Here is a 16,255-nt window from a genome sequence, read left to right on the forward strand (position 1 = left end):
ATGCTCCGGTCATATGACAGCATGTGACCAGCATTTATGGCGCAGCCACTGTACTGTATACACTGTACTTGAGTGTGCCGCATCCGCCAAACCGGCGAAAAGCCGGATGTGTAAAACCGGGGTCCCTCTTGCAGACTATCTCTTATTGCCAGCTGCAGCGTGTGCACAACACAGCGCATGTGATGAATATGAAAGTGTTTTTAAGTAGCTTCAACAAGATCTATTCCTAAAGTATCATTTTGCTGTTCTTCTGTTGTAATATCTGTTTGTTCCTCAGTTACATGAGCAGCGCTGTGGCTCCATCTCACACATACTGATTCCTAAATCTTCTTCTAGCTGTTGTTCATTACTCTCATTCATCAGTGTAATTGTACTTATCATGTCTGAAGCATTGTACGTTACAATAGCAAGAACCTGTTCTTTTTTGCGTTCCTAATCTTGCAGAACTTTTTCCACTAAGGCCTGGAGAAACTGGCTGCTGTGATGAGCTTTACTATCTTTTACTGCCAGTGTCTTGCTAACAATTTCTTTGTTGTTACAAACATATCGAACATTGATGGCAAAATAATTCAGTGACATGCAGTGACTCCGGCATCCAGCAAAGGCAATGGGTGAAAAGATAGGACATTCAGACACCGCGTTTTGTGAGGATCCTCACAAAGAATGAGCAGTCAGTTTGTGTGGCAATTTTCTAATCTGTTTTTGCTATTGAAAGCATTATTAATGAGCTCAAAAACCTCTCAGATGATGCGGTTTTATTAAAAGCTGATCTGCTTTTGCAGCTGACAAACGTATCCTCAAAATACGCAGCAAAAACGCTGTGTGTGAATGTAGCCTTAGATCAGGAATAGAACAGCCATTTATAGGACATTTCATAACTTTCCCAAATTCCTATGAAAAAATATTCAGCACACTCTGCATTGCACTACTGTCCCCAATTTATTATATATTTTAGGAGTCGGAGTCGATGCATTTTATACCGACTCCGACTCCACGACTCCAACTCCGACTTCACAGCCCTGGTTTGAGGTCCAGGCTCTGTGCGGCCATCATGTACTTCCACACCAAAGTCCCCTCTTCCCATGTCTTCATGGACTGTTCTTTGTACACTGGGGCACAGTCATGGGGAACAGAAAAAGGCCTTCCCCAAATTGTTCTTCTAACAAAGGCCTTCTCCAATGTTAAAGGCCCCTTGTGCAGTGGATTCTCTAAGCCGTTAGACAATATAGAAGAATGTGTGGATGGCATCTTGGAATAGCAGAGTCTTGTAGATTAATGGGTACCTTGATGAGAGTTTATCTCTGCTAGTTTGCTTGCTTGTTCAATCCATGTTGTGGGGAGACCTATCACATCTGCTCCCCTCCTATTTATACTGTTGGAATCCTTCTACCCATTCCAGCTATAGTTTATTGAGTGTTGGTCTGTGTTGTGTGGTATCCCAGACTCCGTGTTGGAGAGTTTAGTTGTGCTTTTTACTTAATGCGGTTGTGGAGTGTATTGTTTTTTACTTCCCTCCTGCTCTTGTTTTTCTCTCTTATTGTCTTTACCCTTGTGAGTGCGTGCTATGTAACAGTTTTGGTTTTCAATTGTCATTCTTTTTCTGTAGTTTCAACACACTCCTGTCCAGTCCCTCCCTGGGGGAGGGGTAATCAGATCAGGACTGATCAGAAGAAGGAGCAGGAAGGAGACTCAGGCATCCCCACCATCAGGAGTAGCCCTGAGATTAGAGCTAGCATAGGGCCCCCTAGCTTGAGGGATAATTTAGGGGCCCCGGTTCCACGCTATCGCATAGTCATGTGGCAACTACAGTAGCTAATCCATAGCTACCTAGCTATAAGGTAAATTACTCAGGAAATGACTGGGGAGACATGAAGACTGAAATGACATGCTCTGTGCCACGTGCACAGGTGTCTGTGAAGGAAGAGTGAGAAGATCTGCCCTCCTCATCCATTTTAATTGCATTGTGGTGCCCCTGAGGGTTCAGTTGCCACAGAGGTACTGCACCTCAGCCAGAGGTGTGATACCCCATTCCCTGGTAAGAAGGAGCACACAGACCACAGTACACACACATACACACACACTCTTAGTATTGCTACACCACTTCAGGCCATGTTTAGTGCAAAATTGTTCCTTAGGAAGAGCACAATCCCGGAGCCAGTCTGGAGGTGGGGTTAGTTAGTGGACACCTTAGAATGGAGTGCAGAACAAAGTAGGACGCGGAGGGGAGAGGTCCTGAGGACTGGAGCCGGAGGAGCTCATCCTAGGACAAGGAGGAAGAAAGGAAGAAGCAGTCCTAGAGTCATGAGACGTGTGAGAGGTCCACCCGTGGACTCGCATTCACAGCCGACTCATCGGTGTGGAGGGACTAGGCTGCAAAGGAGACCGGCCCCTAGATTAGTGGAGAACAATCAGGCTCAGCTAGCAAAAACGGAGGCTGAGGTAACTTCATGTGCCAAAGCCACAACCACACGTAAATCCGCTGAAAAGTTTGACCACATAGGGATATGGCAGGAGAGCCTCCCAAAACAAGACCCGCGGACACCGGCTCGGGGCACTGTGTGTGAGACGCAGGGCAGGAGGGCAAAGCCAGCATAGGGAGACAACCAGGAAAGGGATACAGAAAGGGACACCGATCTTGTGCTTCCAAATTACCTGGATCCCATCACCGCAGGACTCAGCACTCCAAGGACAGCATTTCGCCGGCCGTGATAACCTGGAACTGACAACTGTGAGTAAAGAGCTAATGACTGCATCCCGCTGTGTCCTGGACTCATTGCCTGCGCCGACAGCCCCGCGCTGTCCCAACATTTCACCGGCTAACAACTGCCTATGGTTGCCCTGGGTCCCAGCTCCACCTGTGGGGAGCCGTACCATCATTGTTGCGTCACCATCTGCCCCAGCGGTCCCATCTAGCAGCGTCGGCCGAACACCAAGGGTGGCTTCACAATTCATTGTTACCTCTTATTATTATTATTTACGACACCGACAGGTCCCAACTAGAACCGCGACCCGGTTCTGAGTGCCCCCCAAACAAACAGGCCCTGGTGGGCGCGTCAGCATGATCTTATGTTATCTGCTTCGAGCTTTACATCAGAGGGGTTACCCTCTCATTGTAGGCCCCATTTGAGCTTAGACTTATAGGAGCCGTTATATACATAAGACACAAGGACAAACTTATTTTAGTAGTAACAGGTTTATTGGCCGTGATTGAACATTGATTTAAAGCAGATGGATTCGCAGAGACCGATACATAAATACAGTCTGGATTTTGTGCGTACATTACCGTCTGACATAAGGAACTGCAATGGGAATGTAAGTTATAGCCTTACCTTAGGGTCACTAATTATATTATTTATATAAGACCAAAAAAACGTGTAGTAGATGTATTAATTAGCAGAATAGGGAGCGGAGCGTGCACGATAGGGACACTTCTTTTTGCAACCGTGAAGGACAAAGTGCAAATATATATCCAGGTTCCCATAATATATAATATTACCCTTGCAGATGTAGCAGAGCTGAATTTGTCATTTATCACCATTGCCATAAACTCAGCTCTGCTACATCGGCACTTACACACGAATTGTCATTAAATACATGAATTTATCCACTAGGAATGAGGCTGCTGGTGGCATCAATGGGATATAGGAAAATAATTTGGAACTAAAACCTCTCCGGCGTGGCAGATCGCGGCTGGATCTTCTCCTTACCACCACCAGGAGGAGGTAGCTGACAGTGAGAAGGTAAATTTGGCACATCCGATCTCCTTATTGTTGTGGGTCAGGATTCCAGTCACTCGGTAGCTCCCGTCAGCCATCCAGGATGGGAGAGACAGATTTGGGATCTTAAAGCTGGTAGTAGGGAGAGCGTAGGACCCCTAAAAATGGAGCATAGTAGAGTTAGTCTGTCTCTCAATGGTACATTTCATAGCATGATGCCCCCCAACTGTCCTAACTGAGAGGGGTGGGATCAGACTAATAGGCAATAAATGGAGCAGTGGTGAGTATGTGTGATCACGACCCCTGAAGAAAGTGACGAAACGCGCGTCGGAGGCAGGAAGCAGACACACAAGCCAGGAGATTGTTGTTTAAGTAAGTGCACAGTATTAAGTGGGCATTAGTGCAATATATTATAGTGGTAAAAATGTATATACTTTGAAGTAAGCTGCTAAAATCAATAATGTATTATATTAGGCCAAGTTGGAGCCATTACAGGTGATATTGTATAGCAGTGCAGACCACTTAATAGATTGTTTTAGTAAAGCAATTTTTATTTAATTGAGATTGTTATAGGCACTATTATATATTCTATTTATTCTTGTACTGTGTATTTAATATGTATCATTAATATTGTTGAGATCTATGGTTATTTATTGATGTTTATTACACATGTATTTATGAGAATTAATTTTTCGATATATTGTCTTCATTTGTCTGCTTCCACACTGGTGGTATTGTCCTTTTTCATCATGTTTTTTAAAAAAAAAAATTTGAATAAAAATATTAAAGTTTTAAAATTATACTATTGAAATGGTGTCTATTTGATTCATATTTTTTGGGGTCTTTGTGTAGACGAAGAATATTGAATCTATTTTTTATTAGATAACTATGATGACACCGCTGTAAGTGAGAGATTTTTGATTATACTATACTCAGAAAACAGCAAATGATAAAATGTAACTTTTATTTCTGTTTCTCTAAAAAGGGAAAAGACCCTGTCTTTATTAAAAACTGCCAAAAAGAGGGTATGAAAATGTACCGCCCCTAGAGCGCTACAAAAAGAAAGGGGCCCATACACCCCACTAGCTGGCATAAACAAACAAACATAAAGACTGGTTACTAATGGCAACCACACCAAGGGCGCTTGATTAAATCGGTATGAACAATACTCCAGACTGCAGGGTCACTCCACCCTAGCAATGCCTATTTCCCAGAACATGCCGTACCATACCCTTATGTGAACAAATACAGGGAATGGATGCACTTAACAGCTATATCAGTGCTGAATCAAAGCCCAAAGGGACAAGACAACAGGGTAAAAAAACAAGGCCCCATTGTATCCTTGTCTGGTTTAAATAAATGGAACAGTCTCACCCATATAAGTGTGTTCAAATTCCATACAGACAGTTTGCCACCATTAACGGCGTATCCACGGATACTTCCACTCTGGATCCGGGACCCCTTCTGAAGTGACAAAATTGCTGTTACAATCCCCAATCCTCCTTCTCCCGACGCGTTTCCTATAAACTTATTCTTCAGGGGAGTTATTATAAGGAGATGCAGGTTTTGGTGAGAAACCTCACAGGGTTCACTATAAAGAGAAAAAAAGGGGACAAAGCCGAGGGGTCACAATCATAATACCCCTATGAACGTCCGATTCCCAGAGAAAACTGAAAAAGAGTAAGCGGCTTACCGGATGGTGACAGCTGGGATCCTTTTCGCTGTACACCTCTGTCCATAAACACACAGGTTTAAATGGATACCGCTTACCCGCCGGCGTCTGACATCACTTCCGCTTGCGTCTCCACCGCTTCCGCTCAATGGAACGCAGCGGTGGAACGCAAGGTCTCACATGAAGTTACGTCACATCCGCCCGGCGCACACAAAGCACCTACACGGTAGGATGTTTTGAATGAGACGCTGACGCGTCAGCTGACCCGCCTCCTCGCCGCACATGGACAGCTCACTAATCACGCATGCGCTTAGTCTATATGTACGGACAACAATTGCTTATCTGCTCTTAGAACATATAGCAGACAGCGGGGCATGGGTCAGAAGTACCAGATGATATGTACAGGTTACCTGCCAACTACAATCATGAAACTAGATATTCAGACAGAACTCCCAGAGAAATAAAAGGAGGGTTCTTATTTATGAAAAAACAACTAAAATGCCAAATTCACAGATGAAGATAGATGGCCATAAGAGAGACTGGAGAGGCAAAAAATGTCAAAAATTGTCAAAAAGATGACCTCAGGACCAGATACAGGGGCAGCAGGGGACTGGAAGCTCGACAGTTGAAAAAGAGGAGAGAGAAATATCTAACACTCCACCACCACTCAGGCTGACTATCCCCGCTCAACCTACCTACCTGCGGAGGTCGGCACCCTAAAAGTACGGTGGTTGGCGCCCCCGCTCGTACGATGACTCTCCCTCCTAACTAACAATGATCCCTACAGCTACAAAAAGGGTGCAAAAGATATAGATTCATTTAGACCATTGGGAAAAACTGTATTGAGCCGAAAGATCCATCTACACTCTCTCTGAAGAATTTTCTTATTCCAATCGCCCCCTCGCTTCAGTGGTGGAACAACATCAATGCCCTGAAAGACAACATGGCCGGTTTCGCCCCCATGAAAGGAGTTCACATGCTTAGCCAAAGGGGTATCATTCCCCAATCTGATGTCCCTAAGGTGTTCTCCCACACGCCTTCTAAATTCTCTTTTGGTTTTGCCTATATACTCTTGTCCACAAGAGCAGGTGGCCTTATAGACAACCCCTTTAGTTCGGCAATTGACAAAACAACGAATCTCATACTCCTTCCCTGCATTTCTACTCCAGAATTTATTCCCTACTTGTACCGCACTACAAGCCACACAACCATTACAGCGAAAGCACCCCTTTAGATTGCTCCTGAGCCAGTCGCAACCCGTGCCTTTCCTGTCAAAAAAATGGCTGTGTGTCAACCTATCCTGTAAAGATCTAGCCTTTCTGTAGGTTATCTGCGGTTTTTCAGAAACAAATTTCCCAATGTCAGAGTCCATCTTTAGGATCGACCAATGCCTCTCCAATATCTCTCTCATGGCCCCTGAACCATTGTTGAATGTGGTGATGAAGCGTACCATCTCTGCCGCATCCTCCACTTTCGGTGCAGGATACAGGAGAGTCGGTCTTCCAACTCCACTGACTTCTTTACGTGCCTGCCTGACAATCTTACTCGGGTAGCCCCTCTCACGGAATCTGCCCTCCAGATCGTCAAACTGTAGTTTACATTTCTCCTCATTAGAGCAGTTTCTCTTTATTCTGGAGAATTGTCCCTTAGGAATGCCCTTTTTCAAAGTGCTTATTCTTCACCTTTGAGGTTAATAGCTCAAGACTACCATTCTTGGATGTCTTAATTGAGAAATCTGAGGGAGGGAATATTGTCACCAGCACCCACCGTAAGGAGACAGCGACTAACTCCCTACTAAGGTGGGAGAGCGCCCATCCATTCACTTTGAAAAAGGGCATTCCTAAGGGACAATTCTCCAGAATAAAGAGAAACTGCTCTAATGAGGAGAAATGTAAACTACAGTTTGACGATCTGGAGGGCAGATTCCGTGAGAGGGGCTACCCGAGTAAGATTGTCAGGCAGGCACGTAAAGAAGTCAGTGGAGTTGGAAGACCGACTCTCCTGTATCCTGCACCGAAAGTGGAGGATGCGGCAGAGATGGTACGCTTCATCACCACATTCAACAATGGTTCAGGGGCCATGAGAGAGATATTGGAGAGGCATTGGTCGATCCTAAAGATGGACTCTGACATTGGGAAATTTGTTTCTGAAAAACCGCAGATAACCTACAGAAAGGCTAGATCTTTACAGGATAGGTTGACACACAGCCATTTTTTTGACAGGAAAGGCACGGGTTGCGACTGGCTCAGGAGCAATCTAAAGGGGTGCTTTCGCTGTAATGGTTGTGTGGCTTGTAGTGCGGTACAAGTAGGGAATAAATTCTGGAGTAGAAATGCAGGGAAGGAGTATGAGATTCGTTGTTTTGTCAATTGCCGAACTAAAGGGGTTGTCTATAAGGCCACCTGCTCTTGTGGACAAGAGTATATAGGCAAAACCAAAAGAGAATTTAGAAGGCGTGTGGGAGAACACCTTAGGGACATCAGATTGGGGAATGATACCCCTTTGGCTAAGCATGTGAACTCCTTTCATGGGGGCGAAACCGGCCATGTTGTCTTTCAGGGCATTGATGTTGTTCCACCACTGAAGCGAGGGGGCGATTGGAATAAGAAAATTCTTCAGAGAGAGTGTAGATGGATCTTTCGGCTCAATACAGTTTTTCCCAATGGTCTAAATGAATCTATATCTTTTGCACCCTTTTTGTAGCTGTAGGGATCATTGTTAGTTAGGAGGGAGAGTCATCGTACGAGCGGGGGCGCCAACCACCGTACTTTTAGGGTGCCGACCTCCGCAGGTAGGTAGGTTGAGCGGGGATAGTCAGCCTGAGTGGTGGTGGAGTGTTAGATATTTCTCTCTCCTCTTTTTCAACTGTCGAGCTTCCAGTCCCCTGCTGCCCCTGTATCTGGTCCTGAGGTCATCTTTTTGACAATTTTTGACATTTTTTGCCTCTCCAGTCTCTCTTATGGCCATCTATCTTCATCTGTGAATTTGGCATTTTAGTTGTTTTTTCATAAATAAGAACCCTCCTTTTATTTCTCTGGGAGTTCTGTCTGAATATCTAGTTTCATGATTGTAGTTGGCAGGTAACCTGTACATATCATCTGGTACTTCTGACCCATGCCCCGCTGTCTGCTATATGTTCTAAGAGCAGATAAGCAATTGTTGTCCGTACATATAGACTAAGCGCATGCGTGATTAGTGAGCTGTCCATGTGCGGCGAGGAGGCGGGTCAGCTGACGCGTCAGCGTCTCATTCAAAACATCCTACCGTGTAGGTGCTTTGTGTGCGCCGGGCGGATGTGACGTAACTTCATGTGAGACCTTGCGTTCCACCGCTGCGTTCCATTGAGCGGAAGCGGTGGAGACGCAAGCGGAAGTGATGTCAGACGCCGGCGGGTAAGCGGTATCCATTTAAACCTGTGTGTTTATGGACAGAGGTGTACAGCGAAAAGGATCCCAGCTGTCACCATCCGGTAAGCCGCTTACTCTTTTTCAGTTTTCTCTGGGAATCGGACGTTCATAGGGGTATTATGATTGTGACCCCTCGGCTTTGTCCCCTTTTTTTCTCTTTATAGTGAACCCTGTGAGGTTTCTCACCAAAACCTGCATCTCCTTATAATAACTCCCCTGAAGAATAAGTTTATAGGAAACGCGTCGGGAGAAGGAGGATTGGGGATTGTAACAGCAATTTTGTCACTTCAGAAGGGGTCCCGGATCCAGAGTGGAAGTATCCGTGGATACGCCGTTAATGGTGGCAAACTGTCTGTATGGAATTTGAACACACTTATATGGGTGAGACTGTTCCATTTATTTAAACCAGACAAGGATACAATGGGGCCTTGTTTTTTTACCCTGTTGTCTTGTCCCTTTGGGCTTTGATTCAGCACTGATATAGCTGTTAAGTGCATCCATTCCCTGTATTTGTTCACATAAGGGTATGGTACGGCATGTTCTGGGAAATAGGCATTGCTAGGGTGGAGTGACCCTGCAGTCTGGAGTATTGTTCATACCGATTTAATCAAGCGCCCTTGGTGTGGTTGCCATTAGTAACCAGTCTTTATGTTTGTTTGTTTATGCCAGCTAGTGGGGTGTATGGGCCCCTTTCTTTTTGTAGCGCTCTAGGGGCGGTACATTTTCATACCCTCTTTTTGGCAGTTTTTAATAAAGACAGGGTCTTTTCCCTTTTTAGAGAAACAGAAATAAAAGTTACATTTTATCATTTGCTGTTTTCTGATAATTGATACTCATCACCAGTGGCTGTATTACTTATACTATACTCATATACGGAAATCCAGAGCCCTCTTCTTGCAATTGGTGTAGGTCCTAGTAATTAGCAACTAATCTCATCACTTTTGAATAGTTGATGGATTGTTATTGTGGACCATGCCTTTTCAGGTGAATCTGCCACCATTTTTTTTCTACCCCATCTAAGCGCAGCATGATGTAGGGGCAGAGACCCTGATTCCAATGATATATCACTTTATGGGCTGCTTATAGTTTTAGGCTGCTTTCACGCATCCGGTTTTTGCCGTCAGGCACAAACTGGCAAAATTCAGATAAAACGGAGACGGCGCCGAATCCGTTTTATTCCCCATTGACTTGTATTGGCGCCGGATTGTGCCGGGTGGCCTTGCGTTGCATGCGGTGTCCGCCAGATCTGGTGAAATTTCTTCGTCCGGCTGCTGGAAAGAACGCAGCATGCAACGTTCTTTGTCTCCGGCAAAAAAAACAGACCACGCCGGATCCAGCGCCGTCCGGCATGTTGTATAATAGAAGCCTTTGGCCGCCAGATCCGTCGTCATCCGGCATATGACGGAAACCAATGATGGATCTGTTTTTTTTAACTGAGCATGCTCAGTATCACAAGGGATCCATCAAAAAACAGAAGGAACGCATGGAAAAAACTGATGCGCCAAATCCGTTTTTTCGCCAGATCCATCGCATTAGCCTGATGGTAAAAACCGGATGTGTGAAAGCAGCCTTATCTGCTGCAGATCTACAAGTTTTCTGCCCTGCCCACACCACTGATTGGCAGCGTTCTGTGTACGCTCTGCATAGGCAGAAAGCTGCCAATCCGTGGTGCTGGCAGAGTTATATGAGGCTCATGAATATGAAGGACTACATGGCAGCAGGTTTAAAACTACACTAAGCAGTCCAATAAGTGACACATCACTGGAATCAGGATCTCTGTCTCTATATTTTGCTGCTCTCAGATATTCTTGTAGACAGACCCTTTAAGGACCTGTTTTCACCTTTTCAAACCTCTCATTGAAAGAGCCATTACATTTAGTGAGTCATGTAATGAGTGAGCACTACCATGTTTGGTTGCTCGGTACTCATAACAGATGGGCGTGACTTGAGTAGTGAGTATAATAGAAGTCAATGTTGAACTTGAGCATTTTTCCTGGAAATCTTCCCAAAAAGAAGCTTAAGTTCCCTATTGACTTCCATTATACTCGGTACACGGGTTGAGTCCATCCGAGCGTCCGACTTCTCATTACGAGTACTTGAGCATAGTGGTGCTCACTCATCACTACCAAGCACCTTTTGAATAGTGCCCACGTTTATTTAAAGGGTTTTGTCAGAAAGATCAACCCCCTCCACCCCAAACTAAATTCATGTGCACACAGATCTTTGAAAGCTAAATCCATAGACACCTTTATATCTTCTATCTGTTGCTGCATTGTTGATGAATTAGTGTTTTCATTCATATGCAAATAAGGCAGTAAGTGACAGAGCACTGCTCCATCCTCTATCCTCTTTCAAATTTATTATCCCACCCAACATCAGCCTCTTTACCTTCACTGACACGTCTTGTTAACACCTCTGTGTGATGTCAAACATCACGCAAGGAAATCAGACAGTGAACTGTCAATCAAGCTAAAGAGTCAGGTGCTGGGCGGGAGTCAGTGGATCAGGAAGTGCTCTGGCACGCCCAGAGCACTTAACACCTCATTTGCATATGAATGAAAATGATAATTTAAAGACTTTATACACAATACAAAGGTGTCAATTGATTTATATTTCAAAGAACTGCATTTCCAATACATGTGGGTTTTTTTTGCATGCACAATAAAAACATGTTATGAAGGACAAATCATTTGTTGCTGTGTCATAAAACTTTTGACTTTTCTATGGAGAGAGATGTTTAAAGGATTTTGCAGGCTGAGCTGACATGTACATTGGCACCTATGGATTTTTGCAGGCTGAGCTGACATGTACATCAGCACCTTTGGATTTTTGTCGGCTGAGTTGACCGGTACATTGGCACCTTTGGATTTTTGTCGGCTGAGTTGACCGATACATTGGCATCTTTGGATTTTTGTCGGCTGAGTTGACCGGTACATTGGCATCTTTGGATTTTTGTCGGCTGAGTTGACCGGTATATTGGCACCTTTGGATTTTTGTCGGCTGAGTTGACCGGTACATTGGCACCTTTGGATTTTTGTCGGCTGAGTTGACCGGTACATTGGCACCTTTGGATTTTTGTCGGCTGAGTTGACCGGTAGATTGGCACCTTTTGGATTTTTGTCGGCTGAGTTGACCGATACATCGCCACCTTTGGATTTTTGTCGGCTGAGTTGATATGAACATCGGCACCTTTGGATTTTTGTCGGCTGAGTTGACTGGTACATTGGCATCTTTGGATTTTTGTCGGCTGAGTTGACCGGTACTTTGGCACCTTTGGATTTTTGTCGGCTGAGTTGACCGATACATCGCCACCTTTGGATTTTTGTCGGCTGAGTTGATATGAACATCGGCACCTTTGGATTTTTGTCGGCTGAGTTGACTGGTACATTGGCATCTTTGGATTTTTGTCGGCTGAGTTGACCGGTACATTGGCACCTTTGGATTTTTGTCGGCTGAGTTGACACCTTTTTGAAGTTCTTACTAATTTCTACTTTATTGGTATGGTAAAAAAAAATCTAACATTGTTTATTTTATTTATTTTTAACAGTGTTCACCATATAGGTTGTTTATCCAATATGGTGAAACAAAAAAAATACAGACTTGGTTAGTAAGTTGTTTTTTTATGTCACTTTTTGCTATGTAAGAATAAAAAAAATCCCTTTGGGAGTGGGAGGGGTTACATTTCTTTTAGCTTTTTAACTTTTATTTTCTTTTTTTTCTGCATTTTTCTAGAGGGAACTTGAATATGTCCCGATTTCTTAATTGACGGCAATATATACTTACAGCTTTGAAGGGGCAGTGGCAGGGGAGGCCATAGGTTGCCAGAGGTCCTGGGCATTGCTGTCCTGGCTTGAAGAAAGCGTCCAGCAAATCACAGACATCATTATAGGTACAGCTGCCAAATTTATCTACGCAGGGAACAGTCAACCACTCGCCCAGCAGCTCCTTCTCAGCGGAGATTTTGATCTAGACATAGATGGAAATATGACAATCCTATGTAATTCAGTATATAACGCATACAGGAGACAACACATTTCAGGACTGGATTCACAGCCTTGTTTTTAGGACAAAATATCACTCACTGAGGGGGAAAAAAGGATCGGACATGTTTGAATTTAATATGCCCAATTCTTTGTTCTCATTGGAAACAAGCAGCTGCCAGAGGGATCTGAAGTCTGAAGTGACTTATTCTCATCTCTCAAGTGTATGGGGAAAATGAGAGGAACAGTTGTATGAAACTAAAATGTAAGGACAGTTTCAATCCCACATTCGATGGCAGATCATCCAAGATCAATTACCCATATACGTACCTGTGGGTAAAAACATCAGAATAGACAAGACAGACGTTTTAGTCTTAGGTGACTGTTGGAGGATGGTGTTCATCCCAGTTAGTAGACTTGGTGCGAATGTGGCTACAACAATGGGCTACATGGTGGGAAGGTGGCCTCAAAAATGTGCTATATGGTGGGAAGGTGGCCTCAACAATGGGTTACATGGTGGGAAGGTTGGCTCAACAATGGGTTACATGGTGGGAAGGTGGCCACAACAATGGGTTACATGGTGGGAAGGTGGCCTCAACAATGGGCTACATGGTGGGAAGGTGGCCTCAAAAATGTGCTATATGGTGGGAAGGTGGCCTCAACAATGGGTTACATGGTGGGAAGGTGGCCACAACAATGGACTACATGGTGGGAAGGTGGCCTCAACAATGGGTTACATAGTGGGAAGGTGGCCACAAAATGGATTACATGGTGGGAAGGTGGCCACAACAATAGGCTACATGGTGGAAAGGTAGTCACAACAATGGGCTACATGGTGGAAAGGTAGTCACAACAATGCACTACATGGTGGGAAGGTGGCCACAACAATGGACTACATAGTGTGAAGGTGGCCACAACAATAGGCTACATGGCGGGAAGGTGGCCACAATAATGGGCTACGTGGTGGGAAGGTGGCCTTAACAATGGTTTACATGGTGGGAAGGTGGCCACAACAATGGGTTACAGGGTGGGAAGGTAGCCACAACAATAGGCTACATGGCGGGAAGGTGGCCACAATAATGGGCTACGTGGTGGGAAGGTGGCCTTAACAATGGGTTACATGGTGGGAAGGTGGCCACAACAATGGGTTACAGGGTGGGAAGGTAGCCACAACAATGGGTTACATGGTGGGAAGGTAGCCACAACAATGGGCTATATGGTGGGAAGGTGGCCTTAACAATGGTTTACATGGTGGGAAGGTGGCCACAACAATGGGTTACAGGGTGGGAAGGTAGCCACAACAATAGGCTACATGGCGGGAAGGTGGCCACAATAATGGGCTACGTGGTGGGAAGGTGGCCTTAACAATGGGTTACATGGTGGGAAGGTGGCCACAACAATGGGTTACAGGGTGGGAAGGTAGCCACAACAATGGGTTACATGGTGGGAAGGTAGCCACAACAATGGGCTATATGGTGGGAAAAGTACTCAAAACAATGGGCTACATGGTAAGAAGGTGGCCACAACAATGGTCTGCAAGGAGTGGAAACGTACTTAAAACAATGGGCTGCATGGTAAGAAGGTGACTACAGATATTGGTTACATGGTGAGAAGGTGGCTACATCAACGGACTAAATGGTGGAAAGAGAGTAACAACAATCAGCTACATGGTGAGAAGGTCTACAACAATGTGCTATATGGTGGGAAGGCGGCCAAAACAATGGGCTACTTTGTGGTAAAATGGCTAGCCCAATGGGCTGCATGATGAAAAGGTGACTATAATGGTGATATTGAAGCTACAGTATTGGATTACATGCCGGAAAGGCGCCCACAACAAAGTGGTACATGGTGGGAAGGTGGCTAAAAGATTGGGCTACATGGCGAGAAGGTGGCCACATCAATGGACTAAGTGGTGAGAAGGTGCCCACTACAGACAGCTACATGGTGAGAAGATGGCTACAACAATGGGCTACATGGTGGTAAGGTGGCCATAACAATGGGTCTGTGGTGGTAGAACGCCTCATGACTTGGTATGAAGTGTTTGGGATGTTACCTCACCTGGAGGGGAGAACTTAGGGGCACATCCGTGTTCAGGACCACAGAGACGGTCACTTCTCCGGGGATAGAGACGGGGTCAGGGCTAATAGAGAGGCTTTTGATTGTGCCAGGGAGCTTTCCCGAATCACAGTTTTCCCACGTTATGCTCTTCACTTGCTGAGGAAAAACACAAAAATATACAATTAGCACTTGTTGTTTATAGTGATTCTTCTCTATAAATCCAATATATCCAACATTCACTGTTACTTTACATGTTCAGGACAGGTTGGGGTCCCAGAGGTCAGACCCCGAGTTATCATTGAAGGGTTTTTCCTGTATGTTTACTTCTGTACCAAAGGGTAAGTGGCTATATTCTAAAAACAGCGCCATCCTTGTGCATGGGTTGGGTCTGGTATTGCAGGAGAGCCCCATTCATCTCCATTACAAGATAGGCGCTCTGTTCGGAAAGAAGCAACCCTTATAAATTTTAATTTCTGGAGATTTTGTACCTTTCATTGATGACCCAGAGATGATGGGGAATACTCCTGACGCCCTTATGTCCCATACACTTAAGAGTTTTGAAGGAACCCATTGAAATTTTCAGGATCAACTAATTAAAATCCGGCTTACGTAGGACTGCAGAATTTTTCTAACTCATAACATATAGGTACAGCATAATGAAAGGAGAAAAGACAAATTCAGCTCTGCTACATCTGGAAATAAAATACAATATAAAGAAAAAAAGAGATATAATGGGACATGCAAAATTGTATACTTTGTACTAGAGGGATATACATGATTCCCAATATACCGACCCCCCCCATTATGTCACTTCTTACCGTAGCGAGCCTCCACCATGGGATTATTATCATACTCTCGGATAGATGTCCTAATGCCGCAAAGGCAACCAGACCCCAGAACACAAGCTTTGCCATATTGTCTAGGTATTGAAGCAGCAATCAGTCACTTAGCAGAGAAATGCAGCGTAGACCCCGCTCTGCAGTCCGATCCTACATCTGCTTATCTTCAGATACGACCATTAATGGCAGATATTAGACGAAAAATAACAAATGACAATCATATTGTACAATCGATTGGTTTCTGCACCTCCCCCTCCCTGCGGCCAGATGTGTCGCCTTTCCCAGCGCTTTATATTGGTAGTCCCCAAACAATGCATTGAGATCTGCGGCAGCATGCTGCCCTCTAGTGGTAAACGTGGGGATTTATTTTTTTTGCGCTTGTTTTTTTTCCTTCTTTCAAGAGCCATAACTTTTTTATATTTTTCATTCAACATCTCCGTATGAGGTTTGCTTTATGCATAATAAGTTGTTGTTTTGAATGAAACCATCCATCTAATATATAAAGCTGAGTGTATGTGTGTTTATGTATGTGTGTGTGTGTGTGTGTGTGTGTGTGTTTATATGTATGTGTGTGTGTATATGT

The 16,255-nt window shown here is 44.6% G+C and overlaps 1 protein-coding gene across 1 annotated transcript; it reads right to left on the reverse strand.

Moving 5' to 3' along the window:
- Positions 1-3,174: 3,174 nt before the first annotated feature.
- On the reverse strand, positions 3,175-15,967 carry LOC142303167 (ganglioside GM2 activator-like). The gene is made up of 4 exons (XM_075344337.1): positions 15,652-15,967; positions 14,834-14,989; positions 12,579-12,761; positions 3,175-3,874 (listed from the first exon to the last, which is right to left on the reverse strand). Exons 1-4 carry the CDS (start codon positions 15,745-15,747, stop codon positions 3,704-3,706), a joined length of 606 nt encoding a protein of 201 aa, XP_075200452.1. The 5' UTR covers positions 15,748-15,967; the 3' UTR covers positions 3,175-3,703.
- Positions 15,968-16,255: the final 288 nt, after the last annotated feature.

This window comes from Anomaloglossus baeobatrachus, chromosome 4, assembly GCF_048569485.1.
Source record: "Anomaloglossus baeobatrachus isolate aAnoBae1 chromosome 4, aAnoBae1.hap1, whole genome shotgun sequence".
In the NCBI taxonomy this organism is placed as follows: domain Eukaryota; kingdom Metazoa; phylum Chordata; class Amphibia; order Anura; family Aromobatidae; genus Anomaloglossus; species Anomaloglossus baeobatrachus.

Excerpts from the sequence above, each read along its gene's own strand:
- LOC142303167 (XM_075344337.1), bottom strand. The coding sequence starts at position 15,747 with ATGGCAAAGCTTGTGTTCTGGGGTCTGGTTGCCTTTGCGGCATTAGGA. Across the intron at positions 14,990-15,651 it reads CATGGTGGAGGCTCGCTACG|CAAGTGAAGAGCATAACGTG; the intron begins GTAAGAAGTGAC and ends GTTTTTCCTCAG. Across the intron at positions 3,875-12,578 it reads GCCACTGCCCCTTCAAAGCT|GGGTCCTACGCTCTCCCTAC; the intron begins GTAAGTATATAT and ends CTCCATTTTTAG.